At 46.7% G+C, this 25,957-nt stretch overlaps 1 protein-coding gene across 1 annotated transcript in view; it reads right to left on the bottom strand.

Annotated features, from left to right (window-relative positions):
* Positions 1-24,878, bottom strand: part of LOC137095441 (gap junction delta-2 protein-like) — a 29,803-nt gene extending 4,925 nt beyond the window's left edge. The window contains exons 1-2 of the mRNA XM_067462115.1: positions 24,049-24,878; positions 7,698-8,169 (exon numbers count right to left, since the gene is read on the bottom strand). Of these exons, the coding sequence (XP_067318216.1) occupies positions 7,698-8,169; positions 24,049-24,119 (543 nt within the window). The 5' untranslated portion in view covers positions 24,120-24,878. The remainder of the gene's footprint in view (positions 1-7,697; positions 8,170-24,048) is intronic.
* Positions 24,879-25,957: the final 1,079 nt, after the last annotated feature.

Genomic DNA, 25,957 nt, shown 5'->3' with positions numbered 1-25,957 from the left:
AGTCAAGATAATTGGGATTGTTGTTGTTGTTGTGTGCCTTCAAGGTATTTCAGAGTTAGAGCAAAACTAAATCTAAAGTTTAGGGCAAGTCAATCACCTTAGAGGGCCGCTTGGAGACCCTTGGTCTATAATATACATGAAGTGGAGAACTATGACATCCCAGATTGTCATAGTTTGGCACACAATAACGGAAAAAGGAATGTTGGTGGACAGGAAAAGAGATTTAAAGATGGGCTTAAAGCCAACCTCAAAAACTGTGGCATAGACACCGAGAACTGGGAAGCCCTGGCACTTGAGCAGTCTAACAGGAGGCCAGCTGTGACCAGCAGTGTTGCAGAATTTGAAGAGGCGCGAATGGAGTGCAAAAGGGAGAAACATGCCAAGAGGAAAGCACATCATACCCTGACCTTCCGTCTGGAAACCTATGTCCTCACTGCGGGAGAACATGCGGATCAAGAATAGGGCTCCACAGCCATCTACGGATCCACCGCCAAGACACCACATCTGGAAGATCATCACCCTCGAGCTACGAGGGATCACCTAAGTACTTTTGGTGCACAATATGTATCCCTTTTGGTAAGCATAGGACTGAAAAGTGAAAACATCTAGAGGTTAAGGTCCCAGAACTTTCCAAAGTTTTTGTAGTGATACACTTGTGTGTCATCTGCAATATGTAAGTGTGTAATGCAAACATAGCAAGAAACTCTTGAGTCTATGTCAAATAAGCAATACCTACTTGACAATCTGGCAACTCTCTCTCCATGTGTTGCTGGAGTCTTCTTTGCATGGAGAGAGAGTTGCCAGATGTACAATCTGGATTTAGAAAAGGCAGAGAGACCAAATTGCCAATATCCGCCAAATAATGGAGAAAGGCAGGGAGTTTCAGAAAAACATCTATTTCTGTTTCATTTACTTTTCTAAAGCCTTTGACTGTGTGGATCATAATAAATTGTGGCAAGTTCTTGGTGGTCTGGGCAGACCAAATCACCTTGTCTCTCTCCTGAGGAATCTGTACAAGGACCAAGTAGCAACAGTCAGAACTGACCCTGGAACAACAGACTGGTTCCAGATTGGGAAAGGCGTACGGCAGGGTTGTATACTCTCACCCAACCTATTCAACTTGTATGCAGAACATATCATGCGATATGTGGGGCTCGACGAATGCAAGGCTGGGATTAAAATTGCTGGAAGAAACATTAACAACCTTAGACATGCAGATGATACCACTTTGATGGCCAAAAGCGAGGAGGAGCTGAGGAACCTTCGAATTAAGGTGAAAGAAGAAAGTGCAAAAGCTGTGTTGCAGTTGAACATAAAAAAACCAATATTATGGCAACAAGAATGGTTGACAACTAGGAAATAGAGGGGGGGAAACATAGAGGCCGTGACAGACTTTGTATTTCTAGGTGCAAAGATGACTGCAGACGCAGACTGCGGCCAGGAAATCAGAAGACACTTCCTTCTTGGGAGGAGAGCAATGTCCAATCTCAATAAAAGACTGAAGAGTAGAGACATCACACTGGCAACAAAGATCCACATAGTTAAAGCAATGGTATTCCCCATAGTCACCTACGGATGTAAGAGCTGCACCTTAGATAAGGCTGAGGGAAAAAAGAGAGATGCTTTTGAACTGTGGTGTTGGAGGAAAGTGCTGAGAGTGCCTTGGACCACGAGAAGATCCAATCAGTCCAGGCATGTAGCCAGGGGGGGGGGGGGGGGCTCGGGGGGCTTCAGCCCCCCCCCCCGAAATTCTCATGGTGGTTCGCGAAAAGGCCTTACTGGTGCATTATTTAAACTGTTATGTTTATTAATATCATGATTTGATCACCATTCTCAAGATATCCCATATGTATGGGGGTATTGGGGTAATGATACAAAAGGTTTGCTAGGCTAGACCCTCTTTCACTCAGACTCAGCCCCCCCCCCCGAAACTCAGCCCCCCCCGAAACCCCCCCTGAAAATTTTTTAGCCCCCCCCCCCCCCCCCGAAACGAAATCCTGGCTACGGGCCTGAATCAGTCCATACTTCAGGAAATAAAGCCCGACTGCTCATTGGAGGGAAGGATAGTAGAGGCAAAAATGAAGTACTTCGGCCACATCATGAGGAGACAGGAAAGCTTAGAGAAGACAATTATGCTGGGGAAAGTGGAAGGAAAAAGGAAGAGGGGCTGACCAAGGGCAAGATGGATGGATGGCATCCTTGAAGTGACTGGATTGACCTTGAAGGAGCTGTGGGTGGTGACAGGTCACGAAGAGTTGGAAACGACTGGACGAATGAACAACAACAACAAGTTGACAATCAGTATCACTAATGTTATTAATATTAGTATCAGTAGCATGTTAGTCAGAAATGACAAATACATTTCCTTTTTTTTTTTTTTTTGGTCATTTCTGAGTAACAATATCCTGTTGTTATCCTTTGGTTGAAATCCTTCCTTATAGCATGGCTAATGGCAGAAGAGCCCTATCAGTTCTTACACGTGGCAACCCTAGAATATTTTTGACAGTAGAGGTACGAGGAAGCATTTGCCCACTACAAGAGTCAGCTTGGGGTTTGTTTATCTGCATATTGTGGCTTGTTTGTTTTCCCTTAATTGCCGGTGATTTGTCATAAGCCTCTCCGTCTTGCGGTTTGTATTGACTTTTCCTTTGTCTTATGTTGGTTATGGTTTCATTTAGAGCGGTGTAGTCTTTGGTTAAAGCGATCATAAATTGTGGGATAAGGAGGAAAAGAAGTAAGTTGCGGGCGGAGATCTCCCAAGTTCAGAGAAAATAACCAGATGCAATGCACCAACAGGTATTGATTTGGGGAGTTTTTTTGTGTCAGGAGCAACTTGAGAAACTGCAAGTCACTTCTGATGTGAGAGAATTGGCCGTTTGCAAGGACATTGCCCAGGGGACGCCTGGATGATTTGATGTTTTTATCATCCTTGTGGAGGCTCCTCTCATGTCCCCGCACGAGGAGCTGGAGCTGATAGAGGGAGCTCATCCGCCTCTCCCCAGATTCGAACCTGCGACCTGTCAGTCTTCAATCCTGCTGGCACAGGGGTTTAACCCACTGTGCCACCAGGGACTCCAGATTTGGGGAGGAAAAAAGATGATTTAGGGACAATCTGGGGGGCTTCATTGCTCCAATTCATTGGGGTTGTGGAATCCTAAATTTTCTTGATGTAAGAGTGACACACAAAGACACACACGGCCCTTGCATACGTGTCACTCAGATCTCCCTTCCCAGAGGTCTTTGCAAAACGAAGAGCGGAAGAGTGCCGGGGTCTTTGCGGCCTATCCCACTGACCATCTGTTTATTTATAGCTTTGCAGAGTGAGGAAGAGCAGCAGAAGGGACACTATATGCTCAGGCCTCCAGGCAGAATCAGACTAGGCTCTCCAAGCCTGACAAAGCTCATAGCCTCCCCATTTGCCAGTGTGCCACACCAGTGCTTTTCTGCCCTTTTTTGGGCACAATATCTGCTGACCACCAGTTGAGGACTCTTAAGGAGATAGGTGGACAGCAAAGGAGATGTTTAGAACATGAAATGGTCCTTAGAATCATAGAGTTGGAAGAGACCTCATGGGCCATCCAGTCCAACCCCCTGCCAAGAAGCAGGAATATTGCATTCAAAGCACATTCAATACTTTCCACACTTGTGCTATGATTCCATTCCTCCATCTTGTAAAACATGGGAAAATTCCCTGCCAGAGAGCGCTAATACCCCTCCAAACTACAAATCCCAGCATTCCATACAAAACAACTATAGCATTTAAAGGAGAAACATAACACTATAATTTTCCCAGTGCCAGGCAAAGAAGTAGCAAAGGCCAGAGAGAGGACACTTTCAGCACCAAGGACAGCTCCAAATGAGCTCTTTTACTACCATTCCAAAGGCCTCATCACACTAGAGCAGGGCTCTCAAACTTTTTAAATAGGGGGCTGGATTATAATTTTTTGTAAAAACTATGATCAAATTGGTCCATTTAGTTTTTTTGGCAAGGATACTGGGGTGGTTTGCCATTGCCTTCCCCAGGGATTACTATGCACACTGCACATATCTTATTTTGCTACTGTTATGAATCGTAATGTAAATAGTGTTCCCTCGCTATTTCACGGTTCCCTTATTGTGGACTCGCTGTTTTGCGGGTTTTTCCCACGGGGGAGGGAGGCTGGAAGAGGAAGAGGAGGAGGAGGGGGACCTGGGCCTTACCCTGGGGCTTGTCCCTGAGCTGGGCCTCCGCTGCTCCCTCCCCGGAGGCTCCTTGGGCACTGAGGCCCAGCCGGAAGACTGCCAGGCTGGGCTGAGCCCTGGTCTTCTCTCTTCGGTGACAGCCTCCTGAGCTGGGTCTCAGTGCAGCCCTCTTCGGTGGCAGCTTCATCCTTGGAGAGGGCCAAGCTGAGGCTCCCTTTCTTCCTCTTCCTCCTCCTCAGAGGCCCAAGGGTCCTCCAAGGAGGAGAAAGAAGAGGGGGAGCCTTGGTGTGGCCTTCTTTGGAGGTGGTTTCGTCCTCGGAGAGGTCCAAGCCAAGGCTCCCTCTCTTCCTTATCCTCCTCTTCCTTGGAGGCCCAAGGGTTCTCCGAGGAAGAGTAGGGGGGAGCCTCGGCTTGGCCCTCTTTGGCGGTGGTTTTGTCCTTGGAGAGGTCCAAGCTGAGGCTCCCTCTCTTCCTTATCCTCCTCTTCCTCGGAGACCCAAGGGTCCTCCGAGGAAGAGGAGGAAGAGTAGGGGGAGCCTTGGCTTGGCCCTCTTTGGTGGTGGCTTCGTCCTCGAAGAAGGCCAAGCTGAGGCTCCCTCTCTTCCTCTACCTCTTTCTCCACCTCTTCCTCGGAGACCCAAGGGTCCTCCGAGGAAGAGTGGGGGGGGGGGGCTCGGCTTGGCCCTCTTTGGCGGTGGTTTTGTCCTTGGAGAGGTCCAACCTGAGGCTCCCTCACTTCCTCTTCCTCCTCCTCTTCCTCGGAGACCCAAGCTGGAATGTGTCCAGAGGAGAGCGACTAAAATGATAAAGGGTCTGGAGAACAAGCCCTATGAGGAGCGGCTTAAGGAGCTGGGCATGTTTAGTCTGAAGAAGAGAAGGCTGAGAGGAGATATGATAGCCATGTATAAATATGTGAGAGGAAGCCACAGGGAGGAGGGAGCAAGCTTGTTTTCTGCTTCCTTGGAGACTAGGACGCAATAGAACAGTGGCTTCAAACTACAAGAGAAGAGATTCCATCTGAACATGAGGAAGAGCTTCCTGACTGTGAGAGCTGTTCAGCAGTGGAACTCTCTGCCCCGGAGTGTGGTGGAGGTTCCTTCTTTGGAAGCTTTTAAACAGAGGCTGGATGGCCATCTGTCAGGGGTGATTTGAATGCAATAGTCCTGCTTCTTGGCAGGGGGTTGGACTGAATGGCCCATGAGGTCTCTTCCAACTCTTTGATTCTATGATTCTATGATTCTAGGGGGAGCCTTGGCTTGGCCCTCTTTGGCGGTGGCTTCATCCTCGAAGAGGGCCAAGCTGAGGCTCCCTCTCTTCCTCTACCTCTTTCTCCTCCTCTTCCTCGAAGGCCCAAGTGTCCTCCAAGGAAGAGGAGGAAGAGTAGGGGTGAGCCTCGGCTTGGCCCTCTTTGGTAGTGACTTCGTCCTCGGAGAGCAGGCGGAGTAGGACCAGAACAGGAGAAGGAAGAGGAGGAGGAGGAACCAGGTGCTGGGCCTTACCCTGGGGCTTGTCTCTGGAAGGCCGCCATCAAAGAGGGCCACGCCGAGGCCCAGCCCAGAGACAAGCCCCAGGGTAAGGCCCAGTGCATGGCTCCCTCTCCCCTCCTCCTCTTCGTCCCTACTTCGCAGTTTTTCACTTATCACGGATGGTCATGGAACAAAGCCGCTGCAATAAGTGAGGGAACACTGTATCTGATATGCACTATGTATTTTCATTGTTACAAACTGAACATAAAGCATAGTGATTAATCACAAAAACAATATATAATTATATATTGTGAAATGTTTAATTAATTGTGTTTTGGACTTCAATTCCCACAATTCCTAACAGCCTACCTACGGGCCGTTTCACATCAGGAGCCTGGATTTGCCGAAGAGAAGTTGAGGACAAAGAGGGGAATTAAAGGAACCCTAGGTTTTGAGGAGACATCTTTCCTTTGGGAGGCTGGCATTTCTGCCACCCCCACTCTCCTCTTCCTGTTTAACTGGGGGGGGGGGGGTAGTCTTTGCAGGGGTTCCTTGAGCCCTGTGCCCAGGTAGAGGTGGAGGAAAGGAGGGATGGCTGGATGGTGAGGGGAGGCTTTGCGGCTACCTCTTGGCTGCACAGCTCTGTGTCTTTTCTGGAAGAGTGGAAGCAATGAATTCTCTTGCCTTCGCTCTTCCAGGCAGCAGACGCAACGCTCCAGACCCACTGCCACCTCCACCTCCTCCGAGGAAGAAGAAGAAGAAGAAAGAGATATAAAAAGAAGAAGAGGAGAAAGGGAGAGAAAAAGAGAGAGAGAAAGAGAGAAGGGAGAAAGGAGGAGGGCGAAAGAGAAAGAAAAAGAGAGGGGAAAGGGGGAGAGATTGAAATGGGGAGAAAGAGAGAGAGAATGTGTGAGGGGGAGAAAGAAAGAATGAAAGGACCTCTGTGTTAGCAGAACCAAGACTGATTCCACTGAGAGAGAGGCCTCCTCCTCGATGGGACGGATAAATGCCCTCGGCGGGCCGCATGTGGCCCGTAGGCCATAGTTTGAGCACCACTGCACTAGAGGATGAATCCACTTTAAATCTAGTTGCTGCCTCCTGCAGAATTCTGGGGTTTGTAGTTTAAGGAGGAGCCTTTAACAGCCTCTAACTATCTATCTGCACAAGCTTTGGATAGCATAGGTAAAGGTAAATGTTTTTCCCTTGACAAAAGTATGAAAGTCTCTAGGGACTAAGATGGTGGTATTTAGATGCCACTGGAATAGGTAAAAGTAAAGGTTTTCCCCTGACATTAAGACCAGTCGTGTCCGATTCTGGGGGGGGGGGGGGGGGGGGTGTGTGTGCTCATCTCCATTTCTAAGCTGAAGAGCCAGCGTTGTCCATAGACACCTCCAAAGTCATGTGGCCGGCATGACTGCATGGAGCGCCATTACCTTCCTGCCAGAATGGTACCTCTTGATCTATTCACATTTGCATGTTTTCAAACTGCTAGGTTGACAGAAGCTGGAGCTAACAGAAGGAGCTCACCCTACTCCCTGGATTCGAACAGCCAACCTTTTGGTCAGCAAGTTCAGCAGCTCAGCAGTTTAACCTGCTGCACCACTGGGAACTCCTATCTATCTATCTATCTATCTATCTATCTATTTATCTGCACAAGGTTTGGATAGCATAGGGAAGGGTTAATATCCCTGTTGTATTTCCTTTGCTGCCAGTGCCTCTGTTAAGAAAACTCCACATCACTTTTGTACCTATGAGAATTGGATTTTGAAAAAAATTGGCTTGTTGTGGAAACAAGAATTGGGGATAAAGCTTCAGTTGAGACACCTTTTCCCCATAAGAGGAAATTTCCCTTCCGGGGGATACATTTCTCCCACTTCCTGTTGTCTCACCACCATTTGTAAGTCAGAAGTTTGTAACTCAAGGAACTGCCTGTATTTTGGACTTTTGACTCCCAACAAGTCCAACCAACCACCAGGGCCGAAGCTGAGAGATTCTGGGAGTCAAAGGCCCAGAAGTCTGGAGGAAATAAAAAATGGACAAAAGACAGACCTGGATGATGTAGAAGCGGGAGATGCCCTCTTGGCGCTTGACCTTGGAGCTCTTGGGCGGCCGCAGGGGGGTGCTGGGGATTTCCTTCACCTCCAGGCAGTCGGGTTCCTCCTTGGACAAGCCGTCGGGGTTCTGCACCAAGATGCCGTTGACGTTCTTGACCTTCTTTCCACCATCCCGGGCGCAGTCCTTTTCCAGCAGCGGGTAGAGGAAGGAGTAGCGCCGGTCCCGCTGCTTGGCCGACTGGTGCACTGAGTAGGTGATGAAGCAGAGGCTGGGGGTGCACACCAGGATGATCTGGAAGACCCAGTAGCGGATGTGCGAGATGGGGAAGGCCTTGTCGTAGCAAGCCTGATTGCAGCCGGGCTGCAACGTGTTACACATGAACATGGTCTGCTCGTCCTCGTAAACAGTCTCGCCCACAATGGCCACGATCAAGATGCGGAAGATCACCACCACCGTCAGCAGGATCCTAGGGAGATGTCAAGCAACAAGAAAGTGTTTACTCGAGTCTAATGAACCACCAAAACCCTGAAACCAAAAAAAGTATTTCCTGTCTAATGTACTACTACTACTACTATCAACCTATCAACCTTCACCATTGGCTAAAACAGCCAAGACTTGTAATGAACTTGCCGTACACCAGAGCAGGAACACCTTAAACACCACACCAGCTTGGAAAAATCAGCAAGCGGTTTATTGAAGAATATGTGTAGGCAAAGCAGTAAAAAATTATCAGAAACAGTATAGATCCAATATAAGAAATAGTCCATAAGCTTCAGAGAAAATGAGATCCATGAGTACATAAAAATCCACAAAATTAGGCACTTGAATCCATGAAACAAGACAGCAGGAAAATCTCATTGACAGATCTCGAGCTTGGCAAAACCTTGGCACATGAAACTCGGAGCACTTGAAAGCAAGACCATGATAAAATAACGTTGACCCAACTGAGGGAACTCTCTCCCGTGAATCATTATAAAGCTTTTTTCAGATCCCAAAACTGAAAGGAAAGCATTTTTCTTGATGGGTTGTTGTAGGTTTTTCTGGGCTATATGGCCATGTTCTAGAGGTATTTTCTCCTGATGTTTTGCCTGCATCTATGGCAAGCATCCTCAGAGGTACCTCACTACCTCTGAGGATGCTTGCCATAGATGCAGGCGAAATGTCAAGAGAAAATGAAAAGTGATTCCGGCCATGAAAGCCTTCGAAAATACATTTTTCTTGACCTTCCCACCAGATAATGGTTTGTTATCTCTGATCATCTCAGCCTCTGAAGACTGCATCTGTTTAGTAAAACTTTGCTTTCTGACCAAGCTTTCATTATCTTCTCCCTCATTAACTCCTGCACCTGACAAATCATGTCCAGACAGAGGTTCTGAGAAAAGCGGTGAAGGGCCTACCTCAAGAATGTGCCCTTGGGAATCGTCCTGAGACAGCTAAAGCCTTTCTTCTAAACTTAATTGTTGCACTCCAGGTCCAGAAGAAGCCCTCTGACTTAAAACATACTACACGAAGAGTGAAGAAACAAATCTTCTTTTTATTGAAGCTTAGTAAATAGCCAGAAGAAATAAATGCTTGTAAGAAAATCTGAAGGTTACAAAAAGTATGAGTCCATAAACAGTAGTAACCCAAAGCAATGTCCACACAAGAAATACAGACAATCCAAGACAGCATTAATCCAGACAAGAATCCAACAGGATGCAAAGACAATCCAAAAGGCTAAAAAAAACTCCACAGAAACAAGACCCCTTGAACAAGACTTCCATGGCACAAGAACTTGGTTTCCAAATGATGCCTGATCTGACAGGTTTTCCCTTGAAGCAAACTTTATATCCCAAAACTCAGAAATTGGTTTCATCCCGTCCCGTCCCCCCCAAATTTCCCTTTATCAGACTCAGCCTTTCAGAGCGATGTAAATACTGAGATTGTTGCGGATCCTGGCTAATCTCCAGCCGCCTATTCTTCAGCTCCCTATCTGGCTGCTCATTAAAATTCCTAGGTGTCAGATTGTTTTCCAAACCCAAATCTTTAGAGCTCACAGGGAGAGGCAGTGAATTATCATTGCTACGGCCAGCAGGAATATTCTCATGAGAAACTGCCCTTTGCACTGGGGCCTCTCTGTCATTGTCTGTATGAAAATCACTGACCAAACCATCTCCATCTTGTACCACAGCCACGGCAACATCATTTCCCACATCAGGATCCTGAAACACAAACACAGGCTGATTCCCAACATTAACTCAGGCTCAAGCCAACCTTAAATCTTCAGGAACATCATCCCCATTCCCATCATGAATATCAACATGAACATGAGACATAATCACAGGCTGGACAAGCTGACATGCAACAGAACTGGACTCCAATAACACTTCAGAGATAATTGATTTCTCCCTCTTAGAGCAGACAAAGGTGACATTGTAGCCTGCAATCCTATATCCACTTTGCTGCAAGCAAGACCATTGAACGCCGTGGACTTCATCTCTAATAGAATTGCACAGTCAGGTTTAAAATGCAGCAAGAAGAAGACACTTGTTTTTTTCTGAAGACAATAAATCTAAAGAACTTCAAGGACATCAAGAGAGAAGTTCTGCTGGTAACCCAACACCTAACAGTTTAGTTAGCTGTCCTTTCTGAACATAAAGGAGAGGGCAGTGAGCAAGTTTTCACCAACTCAGCAATTCCTCCGTGAAGGTGAAAGATCCTGGCGGAGTTGAGAAGATGGATTTGTAAAGAGAGGAAGAGAAAGAAGGAAAGAGAAGGATTATCACCAGGAACATGCTGCATTATCACAGAGTGCCTGCGCCCTACACCACTGGAGAAATTATACTGTTTTGCTGGTATTGCACCACCTGACATCCGCCGGGAAGTAGCAACCAATAGTGAAAGTCTCACCTCGAAACTTAGGATGTTCCGGGGAGGCCCTGCTCTCAATCCCACCTTTATCGCAAATGCACTTGGTGGGGATGAGAGACAGGGCCTTCTCGGCGGTGGCCCCCAGCCTGTGGAACGCACTCCCCAGTGATATTAGGTCAACGGCTTCCCTCCTTTCCTTCAGGAAAAAGTTGGCTATGGGACCAGGCATTCGGATAGCAGGCTGACAATAAAATGACGACAATGCTATGGAAAATGGACTATGGACAGTCTTTGGATTAGGTTGTTGATCATAGAACTCGGACTTAGACATGGCCAACTAATTCAATTTGCACTATTTTAAATGGTTTTTAATCAAATTTAAATATTTTACTTATTATGCAACTGTTGTTTTACCTGTTTGTATATGGGGGGCATTGAATTGCTGCCGGCTGTTCGATTTTTAAATCCTCATATCGTGTCAGCTTTTCCAGTTGTTCCTCTTCAATCCTGCTGTCACTTGGGATTGCAACATCGACAATCCATACTTTGTTTTTTAACACGACCGCGAGGTCAGAAGTATTGTGCTCCAAAACTCTGTCTGTCTGAATTCGGAAGTCCTGGAGGAGTTTGACATGTTCATTCTCTGTAACTTTTTCCGGCTTGTGATCCCACCAGTTCTTTGTCGCAGGCAGATGGTATTTGCGGCACAAGTTCTAATTAATCATCTGAGCAGCGGTGTTGTGCCTCTGCTTGTAGTCTCTGCACGATCTTCTTACAGCATCTGAGGATGTGATCTATTGTTTCATCTGCTTCCTTGCAGAGTCTACACTTGGGATCTGTCATCAACTTTTCAATTCTGGCTTTGATGGCATTAGTTCTAATGGCTTGTTCTTGGGCTGCCAGAATCAGGTCCTCCTTTGCCTCCTTTTTCCAAGTTCCATTTGTGAGCCACAGCCATGTTTTTTCTTTGTCAATTTTGCTCTCAATTTTTCCCCAGGAATTGACCATGGTGAGCCTTCTTTTGCCAGTTTTCTCTTCTTCTCTGGATTGTGTTTTTACAGTATTCCCTCTTTGTCTTTTGCACTCAAAGCAGTTTACTACTATTAACTTCCCTCAATGTTGGTTCTTGCCTTATTATTATTATTATTATTATTATTATTATTATTATTATTATTAGACAACTGAGGTTTATATACCTGTGGAATAATGTCCAAAGTGGGAGGAAGAACTCTCATCTGCTGGAGGCAAGTGTGAATGTTGCAATTGGCCAGCTTGATTAGCATTGAATAGTCTCACAGCTTCAAAGCCTGGCTGTTTCCTGCCTGGGTGAATACCTTGTTAGGTGGTGTTAGCTGGCCCTGATTAATTCTTGTCTGGAATTCCCTGTTTTTTTAGTGTTGTTCTTTATTTACTGTCCTGATTTTAGAGGTTTTTAATACTGGTAGTCAGATTTTGTTAGTTTTCATGGTTTCCTACTTCCTGTTGAATTGTCAACACGCTTCTTATGGATTTCAGTGGCTTTTCTGTGCAGTCTTGGCATGGTGGTTGTTAGAGTAGTCCAGTATTTCTGTGTTCTCAGATAATATGCTGTGTCCAGGTTGGTACTTCAAGAGCTCTGCTACGGCTGATTTCTCTGGTTGAGTTAGTCTGCAGTGCCGTTCTTGTTCCTTGATTCGTGTTTGGGCAATGCTGTGTTTGGTGGTCCCTATGTAGACTTGTCCACAGCTGCATGGTATACGGTAGACTTTGCTGAACGTGGCATTTCTTGGATTTTCTCAGTGGGTCTACAGATAGTTTGTTGGTTGTGTTTCTTCATCAGCCTCCCTATGCAGTCAGTGGTTCCCTTGATGTATGGTAAGAACACTTTTCCTCTGGGTGGATCTTTGCCTTTACTTTTGTGGCCTGTTCTTGGTCTTGTAGCTCTTCTCATGTCTGTGGCCTGTTCTTGGTCTTGTAGCTCTTCCCATGTCAATGGTGAAGTATCCATTGGCCTGTAGAGCCCGGTTTAGGAAGCAGCCAGGCTTTGAAGCTGCAAGACCATTCAATGCTAATCAAGGTGGCCAATTGCAACATCCACATTTGCATCAAAAGGAAAATAGTTCTTTTTCCAACCCTGGACATTATTCCACAGATATATAAACCTCACTTGCCTAGTTTCCAACAGACCTCACAACCTCTGAGGATGCCTGCCATAGATGTGGGAGAAACATCAGGAGAGAATGCTTCTGGAACATGGCCAAACAGCAACCCAGTGACTCCAGCTGTGAAAGCCTTCAACAACACAAAGGACACGTTTCTGTTCCTGGATACTTTGAGGTATTTAATCCTGGATTTTTTTTTGGCCAGGAAAAGAGGCTACTTGAGAAATCTGGAAATGATGAAGATTGTGAAGGCTGTGCTTTGCCACGTCATACTTTTTTTTTTAAGGCTGACAAAGTAGATCTCCTAAACTGGGATGGGTTAGGAGAGAGTTTAAAAGTGTTATTGTTGACGATGTTGTTGTTAACATATTTATTTTTATCCTGCTGTTATTTCTGTAATTGAGACACAAAGTAGCTCTCCACACTGAAAATATCGTGCAGTATAAAATCTCCAGCACACAAACACCAAAATAGAATTAAATATATTAAAATGGCTTAAAACAGTTAAAATATTTAAAATGAAACTCAACTCCCTCCTGGCTCTCTCTTATACAACTTTACTCTTTAAAAGCCTGTTGCCCTTCCAGTTTTTCCTGGCTGTGCCAATTTAAAGCATTGTTCCACATGCAGCCAGGCTTTGAAGCTGCATGGCCATTCAGTGCCAATCAAGGTGGTCAATTGCAACATCCACACTTGACTCAAGCAGACAAAGAGTTCTTTCTCCCACCCTGGACATCATTCCACAGATGTATAAACTCCACTTGCCCGGTTTCCAACAGACCTCATAACCTCTGAGGATGCCTGCCATAGATGTGGGCAAAATGTCAGGAGAGAATGCTTCTAGAACATGGCCAGACAGCCCTGAAAACTCACAGCAACCCAGTGACTCCAGCCAATCCAAGGAGTGACCATCACTCAAAAAATTTGATTTTGTCATTTGGGAGTTGTAGTTGCTGGGATTTATAGTTCACGTACAATCAAACAGCATTCTAAACTCCACCAGTGATGGAATTGAGCCAAATGTGGCACACAGAACTCCAATGACAAATAGAGAATACAGGACGGGTTTGGTGGGCATTGACCTTGAGTTTGGGAGTTGTAGTTCAGCTCTGTCCAGAGAGCACTGTGGACTCAAACAATGATGGATCTGGACCAAACTTGGTGTGCATACTGCATATGCTTAAATATGAACACAGATGGAGTTTGGGGGAAATAGACCTTGACATTTGGGATTTGCAGTTATTGGGATTTATAGTTCAGCTACAATCAAAGAGCATTCTGAACCCCACCAACGAGAGAATTGGGGCAAACTTCCCACACAGAAACCCCCTGACCAACAGAAAATACTTAAGACCATCTAGTCCAACTCCCTTCACCAGGGGAAGAAAACATAAACAAAGCCCTCCTGACAAAGAACCATCCAGCCATAGATATAGATAGATAGAATTGATTCACACACAGAGAGATATAGTATCATAGATTTGAAAAGGACCCCTAAAGAAGGACAATTATATGTTGCATGTTCCAGAGTAGGCAAACCAGACAATCTCCACATCAACACTGACAAAGAAACAGCAAGAAATACTGTTTACCCACAAGCATCAACATGTTACATATAGTAGAAACCAACACTTTCTCATTACTTTAGTTTTCAGATCACCAGACTGGGCCACAGCAATGCACGTCTCACAACACAAGGAGTGACCATCCCTCAAAAAATTATGATTTTGTCATTAGGGAGTTGTAGTTGCTGGGATTTATAGTTCACCTATAATCAAAGAGCATTCTGAACTCCACCAACGATGCAATTGAACCAAACTTGGCACACAGGACTCCCATGACCAACAGAAAATACTCACAGCGTTTGGTGGGCATTGACCTTGAGTTTGGGAGTTGTAGTTCACCTACATCCAGAGAGAACTGTGGACTCAAACAGTGATGGATCTGGACCAAACTTGACACGAATATTCCATATGCCCAAATATGAACACAGATGAAGTTTGGGGGGAAATAGACCTTGAACAACAGAAAATACTTAAGGCCATCTAGTCCAACTCCCTTCACCAGGGCAAGAAAACATAATCAAAGCCCTCCTGACAGAGAGCCATCCATCCATCCATAAATATAGATAGATATATATGATTCACACACAGAGAGATAAAGTATTATAGATTTGAAAGGGACTCCTAAAGATCAACAATGATATGTTGCATGTTCCAAAGTAGGCAAACTAGACAGTCTCTACATCAACACTGACAAAGAGACAACAAGAAATATTGTTTACCCACAAGCAGAAAGAAATTACATATATTAGAAACCAACACTTTCTCATTGCTTTAGTTTCCAGATCACCAGACTGGGCCACAGCAATGTGTGGCAGGGGACAGCTAGTGTGTGTGTGTGTGTGTGTGTGTGTGTGTATCCAGGGGCGGCTCAACCCATTACGCAAAGTAAGCATTTGCAGTATAGTTGATTTTGCCAAGGGGCGCTCTGGAGGGGCTCTTGGGGGAAAATAGACCTTGACATATGCGAGTTGTAGTTCCTGGGATGTATAGTTCACCTACAATCAAAGAGCATTCTGAACTCTACCAATGATGGCATTGAATCAAATATGGCACACAGAACTCCCACAACGAACAGAATATATATATATCAGTGAATGGTGGGGGGGGGGGGCAAAATACTGTTTGTTTACCGTTGAAAATTACCTAGGGCCACCTCTGTATATATCACATACACACACACACACACTTGTCCATAGCTTGAGGACTGCCTGTATACATGTCCGTGTATACACGAAGAGAAAGGAATAGTACACATACCACCCACGGATTGGGAATAGCTTTTGGTGGGTGCATCTGATGTGTTGGACTTGAGCCCACAAACACTTATGCCATAATAAGCCTGTGAGCCTTTAAGTTGCAGTAAAACTCCTTATTATTTAGGCTAAGAGTCTGAGAAGAGAAAGGGAGGAATCCCCAGCCAAACAGATGGCAGCACTGCATGGCTTGCACCAACAACTCTTGGATGGCACTCTCATTTCATCTGCAAAGGAACATGTAACGCACGGCTGGATGTCCGCACTCATTGCCCTTCCTGCCTCTGGGTCGCCAAACTTTCAAAACGATTGCAGGGCGGGAAGCGGATATCATAACACCTTCCATTCGCCAAAGGATATGTGCCTGTTTGTGCTTCTAAGCCGCCTCTCGACTCAATGGCAGAAAATGTCTTAAGAGTTTTCTTAGGTGAGGAATTCTCAGGGGTGGGTTTAAGCCTTCTCTGAAATATCACCACCCAGTAGATGGTCTCCCATCCAAGTATAAACCAAGGCCCACCTTGCTTAGCTTCCAAGATCAGGCAGAATGAGGTGACTTTAGGACATTTAGTCCTAAGAGCAAGGGCAGTAGTACGAGGGTTGAATGAAAATTAATGCCTCCACCTTCGCAACTCAACAGATGACAGTACTGATTTTTTGGTCGTATCAGGAGTGACTGGAAGGAGAAACTGCAAGTCGCTTCTGGTGTGAGAGAATTGGCCGTCTGCAAGGACATTGGCCAGGGGACGCTCGGATGATTTGATGCTTTTATCATCCTTGTGGGAGGCTTCTCTCATGTCCCCGTATGAGGATCTGGAGCTGATAGAAGGAGCTCATCCGCCTCTCCCCGGATTCAAACCTGCGACTTGTTGGTCTTCAGTCCTGCCGGCACAGGGGTTTAACCCACTGCGCCACCGGGGGCTCCATGACAGTACTGATATGCGGCAGGTACTGGTATTTAAGGTGGGGTCAAAGCCAACCTTAAAAACTCTGGCATAGTCAATGAGAACTAGAAAGCCCTGGACCTTGAGCGCGCCAGCTGGAGGTCAGTTGTGACCAGCAGTGCTTCAGAATTTGAAGAGGCACAAATGGAGGGTGAAAGAGAGAAACGTGCCAAGAGGAAGGTGCATCAAGCCAACCCCAACCGAGTCCGCCTTCCACCTGGAAACCAATGCCCTCACTGCGGAAGAAGATGGAGATCAAGAATAGGGCTCCACAGTCACCTACAGACCCACCAGAATACTGATCCTGGAAGACTATTCTACTCGGCCAACAAGGGATCGCCTAAGCAAGTAACTGGCTTGTTCAGTAGCCACCATTTTGGCAGGAAGCCTCAGCATTGAACGGTTGTGTTGTTAAAGTGCGAAGTATGGAACCCTGCACAGAAGGTCGGTCAATGGGACTTAAGCAACGTACCGTCATTGAATTCTTGACAGCAGAAGGTGTCACCCCAAAGGAGATTCATCAGAGAATGCAAGCTGTTTATGGTGATTGTGTTGATGTGAGTACTGTGCGTCTCTGGGCGAGTATGTTTAAAGATGTTGAGATGGGAACATCTGACTTGCGTGACAAACATAGAGTTGGGCGTCCTGTGACAGCAACCACCAAGTTTCACAAGCAAAAGGTTGACAAATTGATTCAGGACGATTGTCGTATCACTCAGAGAGAAATTGAAAGAATAATCGGTATTTCACAAGAATGTGTGGGTCACATTATTGCTTTGCTTGGCTATTGGAAGATCTGCGCACAATGGATTTCGGAAATAGAGTGTCGACTTCTTCCATGACGGCTTCAGAAAACTTGTTCATCGTTGGCAGAAATGTATCCAATTGTTTGGTTATTATGTGGAAAAGTTGGTTAAAAGTTAGATTAATCAACTACCAAGTTTGCAAACTTTGTGTTTTGTTTGTTTGTTTGTTTGTTTAAAAAAATGCAATACAACTGTTTGGTTTGCTCCTGACACGATAAATAAATAAATATGTGGAAAAGTGAATAGTGGTAGTTAAAGAGTACATTCTAAGGATTATTTCTGTGTTTGATTTATTAAAATATACCCATCCAAACCCAAGTAACGAAGGTGGAGGCATTACTTTTCATTCAACCCTCATAGATAAATAGTCAACCATCCAAACTATTAAGGCAAAGAGAAGCTAAACAGGAGAAGGGCTGCCATGGCTTTTGAATTGTCATGCAGCAGAGAAGGAGGGATTGCCTCACCTGCTGTTTCTCTCTCTCCATTATTTCAGGTGGCATCTACCCAAATTCCTGGGAGGAAAGCACCACCAACACTGTATCTATCCCAGGCATGGGCAAACTTTGGCCTTCCAGGTGTTTTGGACTTCAACTCCCACCATTCCTAACAGCCTCAGGCCCTTTCCTTTACCCCCTCAGCCACTTAAGCTGATTCTCTTCTCCTGTTTCCTTCCTTTCCTTCAGAAGATCTAGCCATTTGGGTTGTTGTAGGTTTTTTCGGGCTATATGGCCATGGTCTAGAGGCATTCTCTCCTGACGTTTCATCTGCATCTATGGCAAGCATCCTCAGAGGTAGTGAGGTCTGTTGGAACTAGGAAAAGGGGTTTATATAACTGTGGAATGACCAGGGTGGGACAAAGGACTCTTGTCTGCTGGAGCTAGGTGTGAATGTTTCTACTGATCACCTTGATTAGCATATAATGGCCTGATAGTGCCTGGAGCCAACTTTTGTTGAGAGGTGATTAGATGTCCTTGTTTGTTTCCTTTCTGTTGTTGTGCTGTTGCAATTTTAGTGCTCCAGGCACTATCAGGCCATTATATGCTAATCAAGGTGATCAGTAGAAACATTCACACCTAGCTCCAACAGACAAGAGTCCTTTGTCTCATACTGGTCATTCCACAGATATATAAACCCTTTTTCCTAGTTCCAACAGACCTCACTACCTCTGAGGATGCTTGCCATAGATGCAGGCGAAACGTCAGGAGAGAATGCCTCTAGACCATGGCCATATAGCCCGAAAAAACCTACAACAACTCAGTGATTCCAGCCATGAAAGCCATCAACAATACATCTAGCCATTTGTTTGCTTCAACAATGTGAAGGGGAAATTGAATTATGAGATAGGAAGACACTGGCTTGAATAAGGGAAGGGAAAACCTTTCATCCACCACCAGAAAGAGTTGGATTTATCCATCTTGGATCTCTTCTTACTAGGATTCTCCTCCCCTTCTTGCCTCTCCTCTTCCTCTCTTGTTTCCTTCCTTTCCTCCAGCAGGACTAGCCACTTAGGGGGAGTCTGATTGAGTTATGAGATAGAAGGATACTGGCTTGAATATGGAAAGGGAAGACCTTTCACCCATTACCAGAAAGCTGGATTTATCCCATCTTGGGTCCAACACATCCCCACTCTCAGTGAGATTCACCTCCTCTCCTGTTTCCTTCCTTTCCTCCAATAGGACTAGCCACTTATAAGGAGTTTTGTTCAACAAGGAGAAGGGAAATTGAATTATGAGATAGGAAGACACTGGCTTGAATGTGGAAAAGGAAAACCTTGCCACCAGGAAGAGTTTAATCGATCCCATCCTGGGTCTCTCTTCTTAGTGGGATTCTCCTCCTCTCCTCTCTCCCCTCCATCTGAACATGAGGAAGAACTTCCTGACTGTGAGAGCTGTTCAGCAGTGGAACTCTCTGCCCCAGAGTGTGGTGGAGGCTCCTTCTTTGGAAGCTTTTAAACAGAGGCTGGATGGCCATCTGTCAGGGGTGATTTGAATGCAATATTCCTGCTTCTTGGAAGGGGGTTGGACTGGATGGCCCATGAGGTCTCTTCCAACTCTTTAATTCTATGATTCTCTCCTGTTTCCTTCCTTTCTTCAAGCAGGACTAGTCACTTGTTTGACTCCACATGGCAAAGAGGGAAACTGAATTAAGAGATAGAAATACACTGGCTAGAATACGGAAAGGTAAAACCTTTCATCCACCACCAGAAAGCAGGATTTATCCCATCTAGGATCCAAACACATCCTCACTCTCTCCTTAGTGGGATTCTCCCCCTCTCCTCTTTCTTCACTCCTGTTTCCGGGGTAGAGAGTTCCACTGCTGAACGGCTCTCACAGTCAGGAAGTTCTTCCTCATGTTCAGATGGAATCTGAGAGGATTCCATCCTCTAGGAGTGGAGGAGAATCCCACTAAGAAGAGAGTGGGGCTGTGTTGGACCCAAGATGGGATAAATCCAGCTTTCTGGTAGAGGATGAAAGGTTTTCCCTTTCCATATTCAAGTCAGTATCCTTCTATATCATAACTCAGTCAAACTCCCTATAAGTGGCTAGTCCTGCTGGAGGAAATGAAGGAAACAAGAGAGGAAAAGGAGAAGAGAGAAGGGGAGGAGAATCGCAGTAAGAAGAGATCGAGGATGGGATCCAAGATGAGATAAATCCAACTCTTTCTGGTGGTGGATGAAAGATTTTCCCTTCCCTTATTCAAGCCAGTGTCTTCCTATTCAATTTCCCCTTCACCTTGTTGAATCAAACAAGTGGCTAATTCTTCTGAAGGAATGGAAGGAAAGAGGAGAGGAGAGACGGAGAATCCCATTAAGAAGAGAGATCCAGGATGGAATAAATACAACTCTTTCTGGAGGTGATGGCAAGAGGACGAGGTGAGGAGGGCAAGGGAAAACAGAAGTGGCTAGTCCTTCTGGAGGAAACTGGGGAGGAGAGGAGGAGAATCCCACTAAGAAGAGAGATCCATGATGGGATAAATCCAACTCTTTCTGGAGGTGATGGCAAGCTTTCCCCTCTCCCTATTCAAGCCAATGTCTTCCTCTCTCATCATTCAATTCCTCCCTTTGCCTTGTTGAATCAAACTCCCGATAAGTGGCTAGTCCTGCTGGAGGAAAGGAAGGAAACAGGAGAGGAGAGGAGGAGAATCCCACTAAGGAGAGAATGGGGATGTTTTGGACCCAAGATGGGATAAATCCAGCTTTCTGGTAGTGGATGAAAGGTTTTCCCTCTCCATATTCAAACCAGTGTCTCCCTATCTCATAATTCAATTTCCCCTTCACCTTGTTGAACCAAACAAGTGGCTAGTTGTTCTGGAGGCAAGGAAAGAAAGGAAAGAAGAGAACAGAAAGAGGAGAGGAGAAGAGAGGAAGAGAATCCCACTGGGAAGAGAGATCCAGGATGGGGTAAATCCAACTCTTTCTGGAGGTGATGGCAAGTTTTCCCCTTTCCCTATTCGAGCCAGTGTTTCCCTATCTTATAATTCAATTCCTCCCTTTGCCTTGTTGAATCAAACTCCCTAGAAGTGGCTAGTCCTGATGGAAGAAAGGAAAGAAACAGGAGAGGAGCAGAGAAGAATCCCACTAAGAAGAGAATGGGGATGTGTTTGGATCCAGGGTGGGATCAACTCAGCTCTTTCTGGTGCTTTTCCCTTTAAATATCTCCCATCCCACGCTTGGGTTTCCCCTCCAGCTTGTTCATCCCAAACTCCCAAAGTGGCTAGTCCTCTTGGAGGAAGGGAAGGGAAGAGGAGGAGGGGAGGAGGGCAAGGGAAAACAGAAGTGGCTAGTCCTTCTGGAGGAAAGGAAGGAAAGAGTGGAGACAGTGGGAATGTGTTGGACCCAAGGTGGGATCAACCCATCTCTTTCTGGTGCCTTTCCCCTTTCAATCTCCCCCTATCCCACCCTTGAGTTTCCCTTTCACCTTGTCCATCCCAAGCTCCCAAAGTGGCTAGTCCTCTTGGAGGAAGGGAAGAGGAGGAGGAGGGCAAGGGAAAACAGAAGTGGCTAGTCCTTCTGGAGGAAAGGAAGGCAACAGGAGAAGAGGGAGTGGGGATGTGTTTGCATCCAGGATTGGAATCAATTCTGCTCTTTCTAGTGCCTTTCCCTTTAGATTTCTCCCTATCCCACCCTTGCGTTTCCCCTCCAGCTTGCTCATCCCAAACTCCCAAAGTGGCTAGTCCTCCTGGAGGAAGGGAAGGGAAGAGAAGAGGAGAGAGTGGGAATGAGTTTGGGTCCAGGATGGGAATCAATTCCACACTTTCTGGTGCTTTTCCTTTTTGATCTCTCCCTATCCCACCCTTGAGTTTCCCCTCCAGCTTGTTCAACCCAAACTCCAAAAGCAGCTAGTCCTCATGGAGGAAGGGAAGGGAAGAGGACGAGGAGAGGAAGGCAAAGGAAAACAGAAGTGGCTAGTCCTTCTGGAGGAAAGGAAGGCAACAGGAGAAGAGAGAGTGGGGATGTGTTTGCATCCAGGATGGGATCCCCTCAACTCTTTCCGGTGCTTTTCCTTTAGATCTCTCCCCATCCCACGCTTGGGTTTCCCTTCCAGCTTGTTCACCCCAAACTCCCAAAGCAGCTAGTCCTCATGGAGGAAGAGAAGTGAAGAGAAGAGGAGAGAGTGGGGATGAGTTTGGGTCCAGGATGGGAATCAATTCCGCTCTTTCTGGTGCTTTTCCTTTTTGATCTCTCCCTATCCCACCCTTGTGTTTCCCCTCCAGCTTGTTCACCCCAAACTCCCAAAGTGGCTAGTCCTCTTGGAGGAAGGGAAGGGAAGAGGAGGAGGAAAAGGGAAAACAGAAGTGGCTAGTCCTTCTGGAGGAACGGAAGGCAACAGGAGAAGAGAGAGTAGGGATGTGTTTGCATCCAGGATGGGATCCCCTCAACTCTTTCCAGTGCTTTTCCTTTAGATCTCTCCCCATTCCACCCTTGCGTTTCCCCTCCAGCTTGTTCACCCCAAACTCCCAAAGCGGCTAGTCCTCATGGAGGAAGGGAAGGGAAGAGGACGAGGAGAGGAAGGCAAGGGAAAACAGAAGTGGCTAGTCCTTCTGCAGGAAAGGAAGGCAACAGGAGAAGAGAGAGTGGGGATGAGTTTGGGTCCAGGATGGGAATCAATTCCGCTCTTTCTGGTGCTTTTCCTTTAGATCTCTCCCCATCCCACGCTTGGGTTTCCCTTCCAGCTTGTTCACCCCAAACTCCCAAAGCGGCTAGTCCTCATGGAGGAAGAGAAGTGAAGAGAAGAGGAGAGAGTGGGGATGAGTTTGGGTCCAGGATGGGATCAACTCAACTCTTTCTGGTGCTTTCCCCTTTCTATCTCCCCCTAACCCACCCTTGAGTTTCCCTTTCACCTTGTTCATCCCAAACTCCCAAAGTGGCTAGTCCTCATGGAGGAAGGGAAGGGAAGAGGAGGAGGGCAAGGGAAAACAGAAGTGGCTAGTCCTTCTGGAGGAAAGAAAGGCAACAGGAGAAGAGAGAGTGGGGATGTGTTTGCATCCTGGATGGGATCCCCTCAACTCTTTCTGGTGCTTTTCCTTCAGATCTCTCCCCATCCCACGCTTGGGTTTCCCTTCCAGCTTGTTCACCCCAAACTCCCAAAGCGGCTAGTCCTCATGGAGGAAGAGAAGTGAAGAGAAGAGGAGAGAGTGGGGATGAGTTTGGGTCCAGGATGGGAATCAATTCCACACTTTCTGGTGCTTTTCCTTTAGATCTCTCCTCATCCCACACTTGCGTTTCCCTTTCACCTTGTTCACCCCAAACTCCCAAAGCGGCTAGTCCTCATGGAGGAAGGGAAGGGAAGAGGAGGAGGGGAGGAGGGCAAGGGAAAACAGAAGTGGCTAGTCCTACTGGAGGAAAGGAAGGAAACATGAAAGGAGATGAGGAGAATCCCACTAAGGAGAGAGAGGGCATGTATTTGGACCAGAGAAGGGATAAGTCCTGCTTTCTGGTAGTGGATGAAATATTCAAGTCAGTGTCTTTCTATCTCATAAATCAATTTCCCCTTCATCTTGTTGAACCAAATAAGTGGCTAGTTCTTCTGGAGGAAAGGAAAGGAATGAAAGAAGAGAGGAGGAGAATCCCACTAAGAAGAGATGTCCAGGATGGGATAAATCCAACTCTTTCTGGAGGTGATGGCAAGCTTTTCCCTCTCCCTATTCAAGCCAGTGTTTTCCTATCTCATCATTCAATTCCTCCCTTTGCCTTGTTGAATCAAACTCCCGAGTTTGTTCAACCCAAACTCCCAAAGTGGCTAGTCCTCTTGGAGGAAGGGAAGGGAAGAGGACGAGGAGAGGAAGGCAAGGAAAACAGAAGTGGCTAGTCCTCCTGGAGGAAAGGAAGAAAAGAGGAGTGGAAAGAGTGGGGATGTGTTTGAATCCAGGATGGGTGCCTTTCCCTTTCGACCTCTCCCCATCCCACCCTTGTGTTTCCCCTCCAGCTTGTTCACCCCAAACTCCCAAAGCGGCTAGTCCTCATGGAGGAAGGGAAGGGAAGAGGAGGAGGGCTAGTCCTTCTGGAGGAAAGGAAGGCAACAGGAGAAGAGAGAGTGGGGATGTGTTTGCATCCAGGATGGGATCCCCTCAACTCTTTCCGGTGCTTTTCCTTTAGATCTCTCCCCGTTCCACCCTTGTGTTTCCCCTCCAGCTTGTTCACCCCAAACTCCCAAAGCGGCTAGTCCTCATGGAGGAAGGGAAGGGAAGAGGAGGAGGGGAGGCGGGCAAGGGGAAGCAAGTCTCCCTCCCTCCCTCCCGGGCTCCCTCCCTCCCTCCCTCCCGGGCGGGCTCTTCCTCTCCACCCACCTCCCTATCATCGTCGAATGCTGTTGCACCGCAGCCTCCAGCAGCCTTTCCAAAATGGTCCACTCTCCCATCGCTCCGGGCTCGAGGGCTCTCCCCGCATCCGAAGGCGCCTCCGACCGTGGATGGCGGGGGCCGGGGTCTCGGGTGAGGAGGAGGAGGAGGAGGAGGGGGTCCCGGCGCTGCGCGTCCCTTCAGAGGCGACCCTCCTGGCGCTGCTCCTCCTGATGCTTCTTCTTCTCCTCCTTCTTCTCCTTCTTCTTCTCTTGGCCGCCGCGTCGCCTCCTCGCCATCAGCTGCGGGAGGGAGGAGGAAGAGGAGGAGGAGGAGGAGGAGAGGAGGAAGAAGGAGAAGAAGGAGGAAAGGAGGAGGAGGAAGAGGAGGAAGAAGAGGGGCTAGCTGGGGCATCCGGAGAGACCCCCGTCCGCATCTCCTCACCTGGGAGGGGAAGAAGGGGAGGAAGGAAAGAGGGAGAGAGGGAGGAAGGAAGGAAAGAGGGGGCGCCCTGCTTCTCTCTTTCTGCCTCTTGCTCTTCTTTCTTTCCTTCCTTCTCTCTTTCCGTTGCTTTCTTTCCACCTGGGTGGCTTTCAAGGACAGCAAGGAAGGAAGGAAGGAAGGAAAGCAGAGAGAGAGAGAGAGAGAGAGAGAAGGGAAACAGGCGGAAAAGCCGGGATTAAGAGCAAGGCGCGCACACACCAGCGCTTCTGGGAGTGTGTGGGCGAGTGTGGGAGTGAGTGAGTGTGGGAGGGAGGGAGGAGAGTGAATGTGTGTGTGTGTGTGAGTGTGTGTGTGCCCGCTCGCCTCCACAAGTCCTCTCCGCAGGGTGCCGCACAACCCACGGTGCGCCCTTACACACACACACACACGGGCACAAACAGCCTCTGACACGCACAACTGCCCTCTCGCGCGCACACACACAAGCACCTTCTCACAGGCAGACACAGACAGACATATGTGTATACTGGCCCCTTCTCACAGACACAGCCTCCCTCTCACACAGACTAATGCAGATTCTATCTATCTATCTATCTATCTATTATCCATCCATCCATCCATCCATCCATCCATCCATCCATCCATCCATCTATCTATCTATCTATCTATCTATCTGTGGACCCATCTCACAAACACAATCGCCCTTTCACACAGACCCAAAGGCTTTCATACACAATAGAAACAGATACAGATACATACATTATCTATCTATCTATCATTTCAAAGAGACAATCATCCTCTCACAAATAGCCCTACACACACAGCCAACCTCACACAGACCCAAACATTATACACACACACACACATATACATATATACACACACTCTCATACAGACTCAGCCATGTGTGTGTGTATATATGTGTATATATATATATATATATATATATATATATATAATATACATATATATACATAGTCTCACACAAACCCAACCATATATATATACATATACATATAAACATATACACACACTTTCACACAGACCCAGCCATTATACACACACACACACACACATACACATATACATACATACATATGTATCCCCACTCCTAGATACCCAGCCACCCTAATACAGATTCTATCTATCTGACTATCTATCTGTAGACCCTTCTCACAAACACAATTGCCATACACACAGTCCCTCTCACACAGACCCAAATGCTTTCATACACAATAGAAACAGATACAGATACATACATTATCTATCTATCCTTTCAAAGACACAATCCTCCTCTCACAAATAGCCCTACACACAGAGCCGACTTCACACAGACCCAGCCATTATATACACACACACACACACACACACACACACACTGTACATATACATATACATATATACACACACTCGCACACAGACCCAACCATTATACACACACACACACACATATATATATCCCCACTCCCACATACCC

The sequence above is a fragment of the Anolis sagrei genome, chromosome Y (genome assembly GCF_037176765.1).
Source record: "Anolis sagrei isolate rAnoSag1 chromosome Y, rAnoSag1.mat, whole genome shotgun sequence".
NCBI classification, from domain to species: domain Eukaryota; kingdom Metazoa; phylum Chordata; class Lepidosauria; order Squamata; family Dactyloidae; genus Anolis; species Anolis sagrei.
Note: the sequence above shows the minus strand (reverse complement) of the source record. Positions and strands in the feature narration are given on the sequence as shown.